The 20,390-nt window shown below is 40.9% G+C and overlaps 1 protein-coding gene across 4 annotated transcripts in view; it reads right to left on the bottom strand.

Annotated features, from left to right (window-relative positions):
* Nucleotides 1-1,000: 1,000 nt before the first annotated feature.
* Nucleotides 1,001-20,390, bottom strand: part of BTBD7 (BTB domain containing 7) — a 55,039-nt gene continuing 35,649 nt past the window's right edge. For 3 of the 4 annotated variants that reach the window (XM_055715980.1, XM_055715982.1, XM_055715981.1), the window contains 9 exons: nt 18,964-19,172; nt 17,504-17,579; nt 15,143-15,303; nt 14,718-14,861; nt 14,370-14,483; nt 12,652-12,841; nt 9,559-9,737; nt 8,412-8,840; nt 1,001-5,947 (listed from right to left, as the gene is read on the bottom strand). In XM_055715980.1, coding sequence (XP_055571955.1) covers nt 5,135-5,947; nt 8,412-8,840; nt 9,559-9,737; nt 12,652-12,841; nt 14,370-14,483; nt 14,718-14,861; nt 15,143-15,303; nt 17,504-17,579; nt 18,964-19,172 — 2,315 coding nt within the window. In that variant the 3' untranslated portion in view covers nt 1,001-5,134. The remainder of the gene's footprint in view (nt 5,948-8,411; nt 8,841-9,558; nt 9,738-12,651; nt 12,842-14,369; nt 14,484-14,717; nt 14,862-15,142; nt 15,304-17,503; nt 17,580-18,963; nt 19,173-20,390) is intronic. The other variant, XM_055715983.1, reaches the window with a different exon arrangement.

The raw sequence follows: 20,390 nt of genomic DNA, 5'->3' as shown, positions 1-20,390 counted from the left end.
TGTAACCGCCCCGGCTCAGCAGGGCCGGTGTGCAGCGTCTGTTCTGGGCGTGCACCCGTGCTCCGGCCGCAGAGCTGGGGGCACCCAACCCGCACCCCTCTCCGGCGCGGCTGCGCTGTCTTCCCAAAGAGGGCAGAGGCACCCTCTTCTATCAAGCAAGCAGAGTTAGTAGGAGGGTTAGCAAAATGAACAGAAAGCCTCCAACAATAAATGTTAGATTGAAGTCTAGTTTAGGAAGGTGCTCCTAAAACTGCTTTTCCTGGATGTGGGAAAGTATCAGTAATTAACATTACGACCATACAGGTGCTCTCTCCCCACACCCACCCCACCGGACAGCAGGACAGAACCCACAGCCTTTTGCTGTTGTACATCAAAGTGAAACTAAAGATCTGCTGCTGGATGACACACTTCTGAACTCTGATTAATCTCTCTGAAGTAGCGAAGCAGTTGTTTTTACGAGAGATGTAATGAATATTCAGTTGATGCAGGATAACTGTAGCTCAGGGAGAGAATGGCGGGCGCTTAATGAGAGTCTTTGTCTAGCTGCTCTGCTGAGAAAATAAAACACTTCCTAGATCAAGGGCTAAGTCCTGCAGCCTTGACTAGGAGTAATCCTATTGCCTTTAACAGTGAGTACGCTCAGGCAATTAGTTCAGTGAGCTCTGGCTAGAGCTTATTTTCACCTTTCTGATAAAATCAGTGGTGGTTGTTCAAGCAGCTTGACTTCCTCTTCTTACACTGGTTTGTATCATACCCTTGATGTTCAAAGCATTATTGTACACTTTTTTTCCCCAGAAGGAACAGCAAACCTTGCCCGTTTTAAGAGCCAGGACTGCTGTAGCACACCTTATGGCCTGTATTGAACTCCTCCTCTCCCCCCGCGCATCAGTCACAGCAAGTTTGGAATAATGACAGCACGGCCAGTTCAGCCAGTAGGTCGGCGGGCAGCCCCGCAGCAGCTGGCTGGTAACAGTCAGCTGGAAGAAGTCGCACAAGCCCATTCTATACAAGCCATTTATTTGAAATGCCAACTATACGTAGGATAAAGTCAGTGTTACATGCTTCTCAGCAACAGTAGAAAAATAGAACCAGTGAAAACCTTTTTACAACTGTAATGGTACTCAAAAGAGAAATGTATTGTTTTACAATGCATCACACAAGACTAGAATTCAAGTTTGGAGGTACCTAAATAAAAATACTATTCTTTTTAAAAAACACTATGTACAATTGAAGCGTAAACAAGTTTTACAAAGTACTGGTTATGCAGGTTGTAGAAAAAACACTTGCATAGGACACGAAGTCAGTTTTAAGAAAGTTTTCTGAGCCTTTAGCATTGAAGGCACTTGACTTTATACCAGTAACAACACAAGGACATGAAACAAAACCGTAACGTTGCCAAAGGCAGGGCTACCTTCTGGCAGTACAGATAATTACAGAAACCCCAAATACGGTTTCACAATTTTATCTCAGCTGTTCCTTGTGGTTGGCAGGGCTCAGCACCACCTCTGCCACAGAAGCATATAATTATTAGATAAAAGAACAGTGCCTCAAACAGCATGAGTATTCTTTAAAACAAACAAACAAAAATAAAAACCGACCCCCCCCCAATCCAAACCCCCCAAAACCCCCACCAAACCCCAACCAAAGAAACCCATAAGACAAACATTTGGGACGTTCCAGGACCAAAACCCAAGGCTTACAAGTACAGGCGGCCACAGCCTTAACTTTCAGAAACAAAACTCCTCAAGAACAGGAAAAATACAACAAGAAACTGCCAATCAACACAGCAGTTATTAATACACAACTACAGTAACTCCGTGGAACAACAAAACATTTCAAATGAAGAATCTGTTTCAGGAATTAAGTTATTCATTCATATATTAAGGAAAAGAGGGCGGCGTCAGGGAAAGGGGAATAAGTTTTTGCATGTTGCCCACCAAATGAAAGTCTTGAGCTCTAACAGAAGGAGCATGAATCTTCCTCATTCAAAACAACTTAATGTTCACACCTCTATCCTCAAGAAAAATACAGTCAGTAATGTTATCTCCATCAAATTCACAGGAGGAAAAGATGTTAATTTCCAGCCTAATCAGAAAGTGCTTCATGTAAACAAGGAGCTTCTGCACCAAAGTTTCAGTAGACAGAGAACAAGAAGTAGCAGGTAGCACAGGTACATGTGTTCTGTGAGTGAGATGCAGTATGAACACTAGTTCTGAATAATGCTTCCATGAAGAATAAAGATGGTCTCCCTCCCCTCCCTCTGCACAGCCAACTAAGTAGGAAATCCTACGCTGGAGTACAAAAATACAGTTCCAGTAACTTGACCAATCCTTCTTTTCCACTTCAAATCGGCTGCCATTAGCCGCTTTCTTCTTCCCAACCCAAAATATACAAGTGAAAACACAGATTGTCTATACAGCCTGATTGTCTTTGTGGCCTCTGAAGGACTTTTATTTTGCACCTACTTTTAAACACTCTATTCTCTTTTTAATACTGCTCAGTTTCTGAGTCTTCAGAAGCAGTTTTGTATTCTGAAATGCAGACGCGTTCCCCAGAGGCATTCCTCACCAGCTTATTCCAAAACCAAAGCATTTCGCTATTTCCCTCAAGCCGCAACCTCAACACTTCTGTCTTCATCAGGCACGTCCCCACAAGTTTCAAGCTTAAAAGTTACAGCTGTAGATTTCAGCCCCGTCTCTGTTCCGGCACACAGTGCCACATCAAACTACGGTAACTAAAATAGTTTTCTCGAAGTAACATCTATCGATTTTCAGTAAAAATAAATTATTCAGAATAGCAAGTCTTCTGAGGACAGCTAGGACTTTTTAGTAATTAAGCTACCAACATACATATGATGCAAGGGCAGGCAGTTTCAGGGGTTTTGTGTGTGATGGAAGTTAATGCTGGTGGAGCACGAGACCCCAGTAACCGGTTGGAGCTATGCCGCCCGACAGCACCCTGCCCAAACCTCCAGCAGAATCCCAGGGAGCCTCGGCCCCTAACCCACAGCAGCACCGCCCCCACCCCAGCACCTTCTTGCCTTTACCACCGTTCTACACTGCAGTCCCACGGAAATACTACAGATCGGTGACGAGGCCATGACCACCAAGCATCTTCACTGTGGTCAAAAAAACCCCCAACACAATACACCAACCAGATTGAAAAGGCTGACAGAGGGGAAAAAACCCCAACAAAACCATCTCCCCCCCACAAGACACATCACTGGCACACTTCGGCTAAGATTCTCCTCCAATCCTCCACGCCTTCCACGGCTGCACCTCAAAAGGAGTGCCTGCAGAGCTTACACAGGCTCCGGAGGCCTATAGACGTGGATGAAGGTGACATTAGGATTTATTGGTTCAAACACCCATATCTTCATTTATCGAGAAACTATTTGGTAATTTGGAAAGGCAGTATTCCATATTTATCAACAACATTGTGGTGGTGTTACCAGGCCTTGCATACTTTAATGAAACAGGTTAGGTAAGAATCTGCCATTACCTAAAAACTAAAAGTAAAGCTGCAAAATTTCTGTTCAAATAGTATTAAGCATTTTGAACTGCAGGAAACAACTCCACATAACCTCCAAGCAGTCCTTAGGTCACACTTGGGATTAAAGTTTTCTACTGCAGGGAAATCCTTCATTCTAGAAACTGCATTTGAAAAATAAAACCAAAACAGGCCTTTATCACTACACTGCCGTGGCATCAGATCCCTACCCTAAACACAATGAATCTGTAGTAAAAGCTGCATGGCAAGTATTAAGGATGCACTTAATTACAACCATTAACACCCAGTGCATTGCTTAACCGCAACCCAGTGGTAGGGAGCCAGCCCAGATCACTATCATCCCTTCTCCACATCACACTAATAGAGGAACCTTATTTCCGTGTTTTAAAAAAGCACTCGGGAAAGGGAAGTGTAATTCAAGAGTGCTAAAGCTTCGCACATTCCATGATGCTAGAGCAGTTACTCCTTACTTTGATTTTGTTCACAGAACAGCTGCAATTACGAAGTCACCAACACTTCAGATCAGGTAAGAAACACCGAACAACGTCACTAAGAGTGAAGCCCTTTTTTAATGGCAGGCAGGAGAAAGCAAGGCAATGAGCAGTCACCTTGGCATCTCCGTTGGAGAGGGAACCCTCTCAAGTGGAGGGTTACCATTCAGGCAACAGCAAAAATACCATGCCTCGTCTTCCTGACACTCCAGGATTTAGCATGAATCCTCAGCTCTGGTCTTCACTTACCCCCACATGTGGGTAGCTGGAAGAACAAGTTATTACTATTATTTTTACAGTATTTCTAGATTGATTTCTGTATGGGCAAGTGAAGAATGCTAGTCTGTCTAATAAGTGCTTCTGTGTGATCATGGGAGTTCTCCATGGTCACAGCTGAACAGAGATCAGACTGTCAGATCCCAGTCAATTTCACTGGGATCTGGACTCCCGAATATCCCCCTGGACACTTAAAAACCCAAATACAATTCTTGAAGTGGGCTTGCTACATAAGGGGAAGACCAGCTGCCAGAACTTTTCAAACAAAACGTTAGACTGGATTCTTGCCATAGTTGTAAAAATCAGGAAGATTTTAGATCTAAACAAACTAACAAAAAAGTCTAACTAAAAATGTAGTATTTTGATGTGCTGTTCTTTGGAATTCCTATAATTGAAAAATAAACGTATTGTTACTATCTCATAAGAAAATACATTTCATAATGTGCAACCCAATGCACATAGGGAATTGGTAGGTGAAAGGGAAAATGCAAAAGTATGAAAATACACTCCTTTAAATGTGACAATAAAGTTTAACATATTAGTACAAAACTAATACACTAAAATAGATGTACAGGTGCAAAAGGCTACTAGGTTGTAGAAAAAAGGTACCAGCTTGTTTTTTTTAAAAGGCTTAATTAAATTTGCTCCAAAAAAAATTCCCACAAATTAAAACCAGAAGCAGCATTACAAACAGATAACATGCTGTCTCTAATGAAGCAATGTATGTACAAAAGAAGTGAGTGAAGATGAATTAATCTGCTGGCACGAATGAATTTGTCTGACAGAAGTCAGGCCAAAAGCTGCAAAGAATGGGATGTTTACGACTCTTAGGCACAGAGAAATAGTGGAGGTTGCTTTCATAGGGCAGATTTTTTATACAGGAAGTCTGGTTTGTTCGGAGACCTCCTTCCTCTGCTTACTGCATCTTCCCTTTCCAAATCTGCATTTCTCTGTGCTCCATGTTCCAAAGGCTCATCATCCAGCAGTCTCCTACTGGGTCTCTCTTCTTGCGTTTCAGAGGTGTATGCAGAGAGCGAAGGTCTGTTGGAGGTCAGCCCATAGGTTAAATCTGTTTCCATTTTTGTTCTTCCCCTGATGTGAACGGGGCCATTCCCAGCATTTTCCTGGGCAGCCAACGCCAAGTCCAGTCGCTGGGGAGGTTGTTCTAAGACATCGAGGTGTATTGGCTCATTCTTTTGTCTATGTTGATGCCCATCCTGGGAGAGCAGGTATTCCCTCCTAGAATCCTCTTGCTTTTTAGGAGATATCTGGGAGGGCAGATAGGCTGACTTTAAGCCACTTGGTGATGCCTTGTGGCTATACAGATCTGGGCCAAAATATATGCCTTGCGAAGGCGAAGGACTGTGCCTGGTGGGTGCTGGAGTGGAGGGTCTGCATGCAGCATTAGAGAAGTCATAGAAGTCAGGATATTCCTGCTGATTTTCTCGAGCATCTATTTTTTGCTCTATTGCATGTTTCTTTCGAGAAGCGGGCATGTGTCTGTTCTGAATACACGAAATGTGCTGGGGTGGGCCGGGCCCTACCTCTGTAACCGTCTGGCTTAATTCTGTGTCGACAGTGAGCTCTGGCAATCTTCTGTCTTTTAAAGACATTGCGGACACACCCATTGCGATATCTGGCATCAGTTCATTTAGCAAGGGCTGAGTACACTGCAAGAGAAAATAAATTGTTCCATGGAAAGAAAGCAAAAGCTAAACACAAATCGTATTTAGGATAGTTTCTGTAATTCAAACCGACATTCTCCTAATCTACTTTGCCTAGACCAACTTCAACCTGCAAGTTTCCTACGCTGTTTAAAGAACACATGCATCCTCCAACCTTCACCTTCCTGCTAGCTTAATACTATTTCTTTCCTTCACGAAGCTGTTGTCCACAATAACAGCTCCTTCTTAAACACATCTTGTCTTGAACACGCAGTAAACGGCAATGTACTGTTAAACCCTCAAAAGGTAAGCCAGCTTTAAGCCACCTGCAAGTATCAAACTAAATAAGGTACTCTGTGCAGAACCTAACAAATGGTTTGTTACAGCACAGAGTTCCAGAGCAGGGAAGCCACAAAACATGTACTTCATCACTATAGACGCAACCCTTCTCCTTGCATTTCGTATTTTTAAATAAGTTAACCGCAGGCATGTGTGTGTGTGTATGCGTGACAGCCTCAGGGCTTGTGGGGGGAGCATCAGTTACAGCGCTGACTAGATCCTCAGAGCGCACGGAAGCTGCTGCATGGCATTCTCGCCTACACCTATAAGCAGTCCTGCAATAAGACAGGCACATTTCAGTCTTCCAGACAGAAGAGTTAAAATTTCTACTTGTACTTATTTCTAATGAAAGCAATTTTAGTAATCATTCGGTACTAGTAGCTCACAAATTGAAGAATACAGAAGAAAAATATCATCCATATAAAGTCTAAGCTTCTCCTTGATTATTATTTTTTTTTTTTTACAGAAACATTCTAGCAGAAACATTTCTAATGTGAAGAAGATCACTATATGGTTTCCTTAGTGAAGTCAGTATTGATCCAGAGAGACAGACACGCTACAAACTCCACTCTAGAATAAGCAAGGGCAAATAATTCCGATTTATATCTTTTAACCTAATCTTTTAAAACTTTAGGTTTAATTTTAGGTTAGAAGTTAAATCTTTTAACCCAAAATATAAAAAGGAATACAACATGTTTAGGACGACTGCTAAAGAAAAAGAATATCCATGTTTTCCATTCAGAATTCCAGATCTAATCTGCATCCAAAGAGCAGGTTTTCACTAGGACAACTGTGTACCGAAACAGTTTTTTCACTGCAGAAATAAAATAACAAAATCTTTGTTTAGCATTTCATGTACTTCACAAAGCTATGTCTTTATCCAGTATAAGTTCATTGTTTTTATTGCATCATATTGTAGTTCAGCAACTATGATGACTGCCTAAGTGCTGTAATGAGCCTCTTTGTATTTACAATTTCTGCCTGCCTAAGGCCTTCACATTCTCCATAGGCTCCCTTTTGTGATGAAAATTTACTAAATTGATTACTGCTTATGAAAAAGCCTTTGTCTTTAATTAGGGATTGCTTAACTTGGACAGTGAGCTTAGGGAGCTCAAGGACAACCTTAATGAGCAGGTGGCGTTTGTCTTGAGCTCCTGAACAAGCAAGACATGAGCAGGAACATCCAGACAATAAGTGCTGTGTGCAGCTATGTCATGACAGTAATTCCACCATGCTCGGGCGTCTGGCCAACATCCCTGACACGTGTGAATCTTATGAATAATGAGATAGTGCACACCTGCACCTCGCCTAAACTTAAAAAAGTTTGCATACACTAGGTGTGTAAACTATGTTTGTTTTTCACTGAGTATAAAGGCGGGCAAGCTCCGGGACTGGGCCAGAAGCCTCACCTATGGGTGGATGCATTGTGTAGGAATTTTCCCAGTTACTGAGAGTCTCCTAGCGCTGGCTGCAATGGGGATTCCCAGTCAAAGTGTGGGCCCTGGATGATGTTAAGGTGGTAGCTGGTGATGTATCCTTTCCTTAGTCTCTGTAACGCTTTGCAGTAATGATCAGATGCTTCACTTCTATTGCTCTTTTATCATATTGTGCATAATAACTACTAGTTTCCTTTTATCATATTGCATACTATTTTTCCTTTATAGTGTAATGTAATAAACTGCATTTATTCTTATATTTGATTTGGAATTCATTTTTGCTTGGTATCCAGTCAATCAGCAAAGCACCTTTATATACATCTGTTTACATCAGGATTGCTTACCTGTGAATATCCAAGCTATCATCGCTATTTCTACCCATGAATTATAGCATGCAGTCCACACAACTTATGCTTTGTTTTAATGTAGAACAGCCTACATGATTTCAGAAGATTCATTAGTCCCACGTGCCCCTCCAAAATGCTCCTGCCTCTGCAACATTCATTCTCCCAGGGCTTAGGAATGCAGAATGCTGACAGCCAGTTTGGTAGTTAATTCTTCTCCTAACCAACAACGATGCTCTTTTATTTGACAAAGCCAAGTTACTTCGTTGGAATCAAGTAGATTCTCTCTAGCTCCTCTCTATAAGCCACTCTGAGTGGCCAGAGATAGGGAGGAGAAGTCATAATACTTACTACTTGCTTCTCAGCTGCCATCACTGCCGCTGCTACAGCCACCGTTTGTCTCCCCAGACCCGTAGTATTAGTGCAATCAGGAGGTGCTGCTTTAACACTGGGCAAGTAGACAGGCGGTGCAGCTTTGGGAGCGGTTCGGGAGTGGAACAGTGAGTGATTACACGGGTAAGAAAAGGAACGGGAGGGATGTTGACTTGGCACCCTTTGTTTCCAGCCCACTTTGAATTGGTTATGAATAGGAGTTGCTGGTGGGTGGTATGGAGGTGGAGGAGGGGGCAATGGTGGATGAAAGGCCACAAAAGAGTCTAGTTCTGTAAACATGGTTTCTGCAGTGGGAGTGCTGTTAATGCGACATCGTCCAGACTGTCTCATTGTCAGGAGTGGGCTTTCGTCCCCAAATCGCTCATCAGGAAAGAATTTGTGAGGATTCTGCAAAGGAAAAAAACCTCAGCATATAACAAAACGAAGTACGGAGTCATCTAGAAAAATCTCCTAAACTAACACACAATGGAACTAGAAATCTGACTGTCCTGTAACAGGCTAGCTGGGCCATCTAAAGCCTCACCACCACTTGTGGTGGTTACAGCTGTCACTGAATAAAGATTTTTTAAAATATATTTTTTTAAAACAAGAAAAGAAGCATCAGATTCTGTGTGACTAAGTTTACCAACAAATGCATTTGCTATAACAGCGTACAAACAGAAATGGGATTTCCAGATTCCCAGTCCTGATATGTACTATGCAGATCTACTGTATTAGTTAGGACCCTTTCTCCTCTGATTCAAGAATAAATCATAATCTAAATTTCTAGTTATGGTTTGACTATTCTCATCAACTGCCCCTTTGGAGGTGGGTTTTTTTGCCTCCAAAATCTGTGGCAGTAGTAGCACCCTGAATGGAGACAGCTCTTGAGAAAAATATTTATACACTGCCCTTACACATTTATTAAAATCACATAAATTAAACACAACAGTCTCACTGTGATTTGCACCTGGACAGTTCTGAAGTTATGCAGGCATGTCAAAGCATTTTTGTGCCTGCATGTGCACATACAAAGTGGTTCTCTTACTGCAGTTACACATTCAAGTCAATTCAGAAGCAGAACAGTATCAAAGCATCTATGGTCTTACAGAGCAATTTTTCATACCTGCAAAAGTTCAGCAGCAGCATCAGAAAGTCCGAATTCCCGCAGCACACGAATCTGAATCTCATAACTGACTGTGGCACCTTCTCCACAATTAAGAGCATATGCTCTCTGCACCTGCTCTGTATGACGCAGCTCCTGCAGCCGTTTGATCATCTCTTTTACAACAAGGAGATTAGGAACTGGAGGGATAACAGAATGGAATGGGGATAACAGAGATTACTTTTGGAAAGGTGAGACAGTAAATTTGATTGCAATAGTTAGATTTCATTCTGAAAGAAAAAAAAAAATCTATCATCAGGCTGAATTTTTTTTTTTTTAATTTTTTTTTTTTTAAGAAGCATTCTGCCAAGAACAGTTCAACTTACACATATTCCTTGGAGCATCATTAAGCCACATGGGATAACATATCATACAAATGGTAAACGCATATATCATTTTTCCAGCTTCTGCTAGAATAAGCTGCAAATACAGCCTTCTTTGTAAACCCTTCATGATGCAGGAATGTAATGATATGAGGTAGGGACAGGATATCTTAAATAAAACAGAATGTTCCCTTATGAATTCTGTGTGCCAAGAATTCATTGATTTTTTTGGCATACTTCTTGTGGAATTCTATAATCACAAGACCATAATACCAGTATACAAATACAGAAAGAGCATTCTAAAAAAAAAAAAAAAAATTTACACAAACTTTAAGCCAACATAAACCTGTTAAAATTACGTTGTTTTATGCTGCCATATTGAAATAATTTTTTAAAAAAAAGCTTTCCAAAAGGAAATAATGTATAATTTGGGGTATTCATCCTGTTGCAAAACTTTCTCATGTCACTTCTTGCTGCTATTCGATGATGAATGATATTTCTTTGTGGTCTTTCTGTCCTCAGGAAAATGCACGTATCATGAGAGAAGACAAATCCAGATCTCTGAATACCTGAGTCCTGGCATCTGATCCTTTACCAGCTTTACAAGTGTTACATATTACCATGACCACATGTCCGTAATGAAAGCTCATAGAAGTTAAATGGATCAGACAGCAAGAACAATGTGAAAATACATTCATTACAGAGAAGGAGAAAACCCAACACCATGCAACTACAACCGGTCCCAATTTCACAAAGTTTACATTGGTACATGAAGAATAATTATAAGTAGTGCAAAATATCCCCCCTACAAACTGAGTTCTTTTACTGGGGGGGAACAACCCTATCCAGAGTTCAAGGCTTGGAAATAAGTCCTCCACACTACCCTCCACACACCTCAGTTGTTTGAAAAATCCTGATTTAGCAGTCAGACATTTAGTTACAACCAGCATTTTGCTAACACTGAAAAAAAGAAGTTTGAAGCAGTCTCCAAAAAAAAGATCTAAGTTTTTTAATGAAAAAGTGTTGTCTTCTCAAACACAGGTTTATTTCTGTTTTTTTACTATCACTCATGTGAGACACATGGAAGAGAGATTACATATATAAAAACAATAAAATTCTCTCAAGTCAGTTGCATGATTTCTTATTCAAACCAAAACCAGAAGATGCTTAAAAAACCCAATTACCCACAGAACCTAGCCTCAAAGTAGAGCAGACTTCAGCAGAGGCTGAACTCAGCTTACAATAGTGTTGCAAGAGCAGCACAAAGACATGCTGCCAACAGCATTTATGCAAATTTAGTCCACAGGCAGCGAACAGATGCAGAACACCTAAGCTGTAAGCACCCCTGTTCTAAGAGCCTAACCTAAGGGGCGCAGGGGCAGTGTCGCCTAGCTCTCCCTCCAGCAGTTCCTGGGCTCCACCTATGCTTTGGGATGGATTCCCATACAAGTTAAGGCTTGGTACATGGCTGAATCTCCTCAGATTAATTGGGCTCCATCTACCCTTCCTAGCACAAGGCACTGGCAAAATAATCAATTCCTTTGCTTAATTACAGAACTCAGTAAAGCAGGAGGTTATCAGGACCTCCTTGACCTGACCCAGTATGGCAATTTAAAAGGGCTGAACACAGCGCTCCATCCAAGACCGATTACTTCACAAGGCTTGTGGCACAGTTTTTTTTTATTTTAGCATGATGGTTGCTCTTTATGGAATTGTGTTATGTTGACTTTCAGCCTTTTCTCCACAGAGCTTCCCTCAGCCACAGCTGTGTATGCACAGAGCTGGCTACGCTTCCATCCGCACAATGTCTCCGACTTTCTTCACTGTATTTAAATTTAATCTTGGTCATTTAGCTATCTAATCCTGGCCTCCAAAACATCCACTGGCTCTCCCAACTTGTCATCAGCTGCAAGTTTTGCCAGTGTATTATCTCTGCAAGCCAAGTATTAATCGGACAGGGAAAAGGAGCAGGGAGGAAGAGCTCAATGCTTTCGGAATCCCACCAGATACATTCTTCCAGTTTGACACCAAAAGATCAAACACATAAGTGACAAAATATATTACAGTAGTTTTTTATTTCCCTGGCTTGCCTATAGCAAATGTCACACCAAGTATCCTGTAGTCAAGAGAGACTGTATCTACTTCCACCTATAAAAACTTACTCTGACACACAAGGAATGAAGTTGGTTTGAATTCAAAGCTAAAGCGCATTTGGTGAACTGAAAATATCTGTTTTGAGTGACTACTTCCAGTATTTTTCTGGCAAACTGAGTTGAGCTGACTGCCCTACAAGTTATATTCCCCTACTTTTTGTTTTTAAAAGAAATCAGTGTTTTGCTATTTTCCAGCCTTTCAGATCTTACCCATCTTGGGTGACTGGTTGTAGAAAACTGAGAACTGCTCTGAGAACGGAGCACCAGACTCCGGCAAGCGTTCTACAGTAAGTTTACCCAGTGCAAGGTTTTTCAAATTGCTGATCTGAAGCAGGTTAAAATACTACCCCCTCCAGTAGTTTGTTTTCTAACTGCTTACTATGCCATCCAAATAGAACGTCTTCAGAGTAGACAAAAGCAAAAGGGACTACTGTTGGGTGGGAAGAAACCCAAACAGTGCAGTTCTATTCCCTGAGGAAATCACAACACTCAGTAATTCACATTCACTCTCCCTGACCCCAAACCCCCATGCATCCACACAGGAGCGACTGGCATCGCAAGCCATCTGGGAGCCTTACCTGGGATCTCATTGGCTATAACTGAAGGAGGACTGGACTGGTTAGTGCTAACTTGCTGGTGGGTAATCATATGACAGCACTGCGGCACCGCGTTGTTTACCATGTAAAGGGTGTCGGGCACATTGGACATTCGGACCATCCGCAAACGAACGAGATCAGTTTGTTCCACCATCATCTCATCCAGTACCGACTGCAACGACAGCCATTAGAGCCCTCATGAAGGCACAGCACGCACACCCACCGGGACCTGCTGCAAACAGTCCCGAGGCCACAAGTCTAGCAATGTCTAAGCCGTAACTTTGCAGATACTGTTTGGGACCTGGAATTTTCCTCCGCATTTTCTATTCCATTTTCCAGTCATGATCAGAGTTGAGTTTCAGAGCTAAGAGCAGACAGGTGAATAAAGTTTGGGAAGGTTGCTTTGTTTATTTTGTACCTGTCAGATTAGGAGTAACCTTCTCAAGGCTAGACCCTCTGGACTCCGTCTCACACAATTACTGCCTATAGGTCTCAACTCTCCACGCCACTGAGGAGGCACTAGTCTGAAAATGAAGTGGTTTTCCCTCAGACATCTTAATGAATAGAAAGGGATTTATGTATACCCTTTAAAGATTTTCATTGAATGTTAAATGGATTTATATCAAAAAAAGGGAGGCTAAAATGTAAAAAAGAGTAAAAAAAAAATTAGAAATCATTCTTCCATAATTTTTGCATTTCACAATAATTAAACTGTGAATAGGAGTATAGTTACCAGATAGTAAGTATGACAGTCCTTCCTCTAAGGTTAAACAGCTAATGATGTTTTCAAAAACATTAACAGCATAACATGAAACTAACAGAAATGATTCCTGACAGAGGGGAAAAAAATATAGAATGCACTTTTTGATTTAGGGTAACTACTAAAGCACTTCCATACTATATACCTGAAAACTAAGACAGTCAAACCTTTTATTACATGTTCTTTAACGTATTTTTGTTAGTTTTAACTATCCAAGATACAAAGATAAAATTTTAACTGGCTAGCCTTCCTTTGCTACTTGAGTGCCACCTGGTGTTCCCTAACCTTTGTGCCCAAAAATTCGAAGTAGTTTTGTTTCTCCACTCCCCTCAAAGAGGATGTCAACCACAACTCACACCCTTAGAAAATAGTTTTCTTTCTTAGGCACAGGGAAAAAGCTCTGAATTCAGGAGAGCAGTGTTCAGAGTTTGCAGACAGCGTGGATGTGCACAGCTTCACCTAATCCTCTTACTCTGCCGTCACCTGCACTGCTGGGGCTCACGAGCTATCGGCTCATCGGAGTTGCCTTAAGTGGCAGCGCATTAGTTCGCGAACCACAAGGCTCCCATTCTGTCAAACAGAATATGGCATGTTTCAGCCTCACACAGAGCCATCTCCACCCTGTCACCAAACGTCACCATCAGAGATGCTGCAAGATCTTCCGTTTGGCAGTCCTCATGCAAGATATTAAATAGGGAAGCTACTGCCTGAGTGGACACAGAGGACTTCAGTCAAACTGGGATACAAGATACTTATTCCATTTTGCGGAGGATCAAAAGAATTTTGGTTATGTTCGATTCAAACAAGAAGATGAAATATCAGAGTCCTCTGCCGAGTGGAATAGTAGTTCTCTACCCAGCTCTGGTGGGAGCTGGGGAGCCTGAAAGACCTGGCACCAAGGTTGCTGACTAGCTGCAAACTGGGACTCTCAGGCTCTCACCTTGCCATCCGCCTGCCAGGAGTGCTGCCGAGGAGCTGGGCCGGCAAACTGGCTGGAAACCAGGGAGGTTTCCCTCAGAACGCTGCTTTGTTTCCGGTGGAATTTCATCAAGATCTGTCTCGCAAACATTTCAATTTCGACAAAAAAAAATTTTGTTGAAATTTTTCTGACCAGTTCTAGAGACTTGAGCCTGATGATCAATCTTGTAAGTCTTGTTAAATTGAAAATGTTAGTATTTTAGGCCAGTACATGCAAAGAAAGACAAAACATACCAAAATCTTTCCCTGTTTACAGAACCCCCTGATGACTCCAATTTAACAATAATCAAGTGTTGTTAATTATTATTACCTTAGCCTCCTCCACATAGGGCGAGAACAGTCTTGGCCGTACATATATTCCAGCATTTTTTTGCCGCAGCCAGGCATTTGACTTTCCACCTTCTGATGTTGGTAGCATGTCTGAAGGAGGAGTACTAATCAGGCCTCTCTTCATCTTCAAGAATTAAGAAAGAGTTTTACGGTTTTTTTAAATAAAAATATGGGGAACACTTGCATGAATTGCATTTCTTACACTGAATCCTTATACCACTGATTTTTCTTTAGCCTTCTGATAGATTTAAAAAACCAGAAAACTTAACCAGGAAGTTACACACATATTACTCAGAAGTAACATTTTAGGAGCTAACCATTAAAAAAATAAAGGTAACCTGAACATTGTAGAATCTGAAGTATAAAGAACTCAGAGATAGTATTTGTATGAGAGTACTGACTTACAGCATCACTCAGTACTTCACTGTTCATGGGTAAGATGTGCTCAATGCGGACAAAGGGTAAAAGTGGAGACAGGATCTCTCTCAGCTCCTCAATGTCAAGATCTCTCCTCTTCACACCTCTTTTGTTCACACTGTGAGCAGTACCACTGAGTAAATTAGGCTCTTTGGGAAGGAACAAGAAATACTGAGTTTACATCAGAAAGTTTAAATAGGAAAGCAGGAGTAATAGGAAGTTATAGAAAAGGACATAACATTTTGATTTTAAGTCAACAGTGCTTATCAGCATTGTTCTACAAAACTATTTCATGCCTTAAAATCTGATATGAAGCATCCACAAAGACAGGTTCAGTTTATATGAGCATAGGTCATTTGCACAGCTGTTGGTTTCAAAGTAAGCCAGGGAGAAAGTACAAAATTACTGTTTGGGGTTAAGATTTATAAAAGTCTACCAAGAGCTATGCTGTGAAAACATTTGTACCTCCCTGCTAGCGGTTCCCCCAAAGACTCCCTCCTGCAGCTCCTCTCCATTTCACCAGCACTTTTCAGAGACTTATCTTCTACAAATTAATCTACAAGTTACGCTAGCCTCCTCGTATAACCCACCTTAGTAACGACTGTATCAAGGCAATTCAAATTGCTCTTATGGTCACAGGATACCTATTTGTGCCAAGAGCTGGCATCTTCCTAGAGATTTCAAGATGACAAATGTATGACACACTCAGGTCATTCTCCCTCCCCAGTTAACTAGCTCCACCTGTATTTTAGGTATTGTGCTCAACCTGGATTTGCCTAGCCTGACAGGTTACCTCAAAGAGTAACACAGAACCATTCTCCCTTCAGTACAGGCAGCTCACGTTTCAGCCAGAGCCCATTACAATTTCTAATGCCTTCTGATATTTGGCTGACGCTGCCCCGTATTTAATGCTGAAAAGTCAAGAGCATCACTGAGGAATTTAGACCGAATAACTAGACTAAATTTAGCCCTAACCTGACAGAACTTGGTGTAAGTCTTATTTATGCTTTTGTTAATATTATGCTACCTGATGATCCCAGGAAAGAGAATTGAGCCTTTTACTTAAACATCACAGACCGGGAAGCTGCGCAATTAGTCCAGATAAACAGCATCTCCCTCAGTCCCCGTCTGTTACTGTTTAATTGGCTCCATTCCATTCCAATGTGCCCAAGACAAACACTTAAAAAATACTTACTGTGCCACTAAAAGCACGTATTTTAACTGACTTTGTTGCATCTCATACATGTCCATGACAAAGCAGTTACATTGCAAGCAGTAACAGTGGATTTTAAAAACATGTCCAGCCCTCCAAAGACAGCAGCTACACCAGCACTGCTCTGTTTTCACACTGGCAGATTCTTCCCTTTCTGTTCCTCTATTGTACTATCTGACTGACACTTCATGGTGGAGATTAACTACAAGCTGCTTGCATTTGTTACTTGGGAAGTATATAATCTGCTTCCCACATCCAACACACATGAGATTGCTACAGTGGTAAATACAAGGGCAATAACATGCATCTGAGCTAATAAAACACATTTACATCTGCTTGAGGAAAAACACTGACACGACTTGATGGCTTGTTTCTCACTACCACAGATTTCTGTGGAAGAAACATACTCAAACTGAAGAAGTGAAAGGCTGACACAGTAAACTAAGGAGAAGATTACTGCGAGAAGCCTGCACGAGCACAGAAAAGTAGAAGATACTGCAGGGTTTTTTAATTTGATGGATTAGTTACCAAGGAAAATGGTTCTGAGAGAACAGGAAATCAACCAGACTTAAAAATCAAGACAATCTTAGAGGCTGAGAGGACCTCTAGAAGTTTGGTCCAGCCACAGCCACTGCCTTCTCCTCACACCTCCCAAGGCAGGGTAAAGAAGGTTGCCCATAAACACATCCAGTTGGATTCTGAACACCTTCAAGGACAGTGACCCCATAAATACTCTGGGCAACCTGCTCCAGTGTCTGACCATCTTCAGTTTCTTATGTTTAAACAGACTTGACCGTATTTCAGTTAATGCCTCATTGCCTCTCATCCTATCCTGGATGCCAAGAGAAGAGTGCGGCTCTATTTCTTTTTGCTTCCTGTCATTAGATTTTTATAGGCATTGTTAAGATCCCCCCTATGCCTTTTTTTCTTGAGGCTAAACAATCCCAGTTCCCTCAGAACGTCCATGTTTTCATTTTATAGAGAACAAAAGCTGGGGGAAAAGTGCGTTTGTTTAGTTTTGACCATACTATGAACAAGGTAAATTAAATCTCCTTAAGTTACAGATTACCCACAAAAGAACTTCCACACATCATGGTTTATATAGTTTAGTACGGTGTGGCTTAAACGATCCTTACCTCGATCTGCTATTCTCTTCATCAACTGGTGTTCTCCCCATTTAATCAGATATTTAAGAATATCTTGTTCACTTGCCTGGTAGAAAGAGAAAGTCAGCAATCTGTCTATGCTTAGCTTAATGTCACACACACACACAAAAATATATCCAAAACCAAGAATCACATAGACAGGTCTTTTAAAGCTATAAAAAAATACAACTGTACCAAGAGTGAAGCAAGTACTTTATGATCTGCTATACCATTTCCTCCAAATATTTTAAGGTAGTACTACTGATATATCACCACTATGACTTACAGATTCATGTCACTTATTGAATCCCTAGAAAGAAGAAGAAAGATTTTTCTACAGAAGGAAAAAATTCGTCTAGCATGAAAACATACAGGTATTAAATTTGAATAATTAAAGTTAATTAAAAGAGGAAGATCTTACACTGTTTTTTTCGATCTTTTGTTTAACACTACAAATTCAGCATCTGCACAGCCTGGGAACTATGAAAATAAACCAACCAACTAAATTATAGTCTAGGTAAAGAGAAAGATTTTCAGTAGTACTATAAACAAAACATCTTTGCTTTGTTCAAATCTATATACACGTGCTAACCACTCAACATTTTTAGAGGAAAAAAACATCAGGTACTGAGAAATCTAGGTTTATCTATGTCATTTCTTACAACTGGGGTAGGACATTTAGTCATAACACACACTCTCATGGAAGATCAGCAGTACTGTTACAGTTATTCCTGAAAGTAAACTTTCAAAAACACTTTCAGTAATCTCTTAACACTTCACACTTTAAAAAAAAAAAAAAGGTTAAGTTTGGGACAGCTACAATTTTAAAAAAAAGTAATCTTTAAGCTATAAAGGCTGGTCATCATTATAAAGATATCTTCACTGAAGAGAAATGGCAGCAAAACTCCACACACTTTCCATTAGTCAGTAGTCAGCTTTCCTCTCCCTAAAACCACATAATTACTGAAGCAAAGTCACAAAAAATAAAAGTTCTGCAATACTTGTCAGAGGAGGTATTTTTATGTCTCCCCAAAAAATAAAGCCTTCTGAATGATTACTAGTTATTAGCTCCCACTGCCCCCAACTAGGATGTACGTTATTACAGCAAAATTACCACCACCACATAATTTTATCAAACACAAACATGCAAGACAAATGTTAGGTTCAGAAATTCTTCGTTTAAAATAATTTGCAGCGTTTCTAAACTATCATTAGGCTTCTAAGCAATAGCATGTACTGCTGGTTTGGGTTGTGTTACAAGCCAAGAATGAAACAGTTTTCTTAATCACTACTTCAATTTCATTCTTTACATATTATAAAAGGAATGCTTACTGTGCACGCAAACCCACCCTTGCCTACAATTTAAGATGAGCTACTCCCAAGCGCTTCTAGTAACACTATAACATATCCTGCTTTGAGCAGGACCAGCTGTATTCTGCATTGCAGGGTACCTGTAAATAGTCAGACTGAATAGCTGTGAGCAGGTGGTCCTTGCTGAGTTCATAGAAGACATCTGAAGTCATGACCTGGGTAAACTCCTCACAGAGGAAATGTAGTGCTTGACGATGTACCCACTTGGAACCGTAGGGCTGAGAGCTCCACTTCAGAATGGCAATTAAGGTGTCTAGTGAGATGCTCTCAGCAATAATATCTTCACAGCCTAGGAAACAAAAATCCAAAATCAATGATGTTGTTACAGAGACACTTCGATCCTGAAAGAATAATGCATATGGCTAAATCTGTAATATAAAGGATTATATGACTCCCAGTGAGAGTAAAAACAGAAGTGCCCTACAGACCAAAGCTGCAAATAGGGTTAAATTCTGACTAAAAGAATAATAATTTTAATTGTGGTTTAGGATTCCAACTATACATATACCTTTTAAAGGCACACAAAACATCACGCCTGCCGGATGAACAACTGGAAGGCTAGTTCAGCTCTACTAGAACCTACTCTGGCTGGCTAGCATACATTATCTGACTGTTTAACACATTTCAAAGCTGCAGATTTGAATTTGAGTCACTGTTGTTCACAGCAGACTCAGAGAAGCCTATAAACTCTAACAGAGGTGTGATTTTTGTCTGTATCACTTCGCACATGGACCCTCCTGTGACAAACCATGCAGAGGAGCAGAAACAAGAACTGTGACATGTTGCTGGTACTCAGCTACTCAGCATCATCTTCTGACTCACAGAGAAGGCAGGAAGCAGTGGGTGCTCTAGGCCACCACCCTGGTCTCCATATCAAGCAAGGCACAGAAGATGCCAGGACAGGGAGCAAGCACCTCCTCTGGTGGGGAAGCAGAAAGTGAAGCATCCAAGAGGCAGGTATTCTTACTCATGGTGACTGCTAGTTTCTTCATACCCACTGCTGCATTAGGATTTACTCTTTCACAGACTACATTTCTTCTGAAGAAGAGATGGGATATTTAAGTCTCCTGAAGGGAGATGGAGCAGATTTGGAAGAAATAAGAGGAGACATACCACGGGAGGCTGAAAACATGGGTATTTCGGGTTACTGACTTAAGACATACAGTACCACAATGTTGATAACTTGAAGTCCTCAACAGCACTTTGCTGACTTCATTTGTACATCTGGTTTACATATACACAAAATACTATTTCTACTTGTACTATAAAGATCTAGCAATTTTTATAAAAAAGTAGTGTTCTAGAATTATACATTGCAGTTGCAACCCACTAACGGCCACAAAATTACAGCTGTGCTTATGCCCATGAGATGTCCCCAGACAGTTCAGAGCAGTATGCTTACATTGCAATTATTTTACTTTTTATACACCACCATTTTTCTCTCAGTTTCAAGGACATTCAAAAACTAAACTTTGACAGTTGTTTAGAAAACTGTATCTTATTACTG

Source organism: Falco cherrug, chromosome 7, assembly GCF_023634085.1.
Source record: "Falco cherrug isolate bFalChe1 chromosome 7, bFalChe1.pri, whole genome shotgun sequence".
NCBI classification, from domain to species: domain Eukaryota; kingdom Metazoa; phylum Chordata; class Aves; order Falconiformes; family Falconidae; genus Falco; species Falco cherrug.
This window is presented reverse-complemented; position numbering and strand designations above follow the sequence as displayed.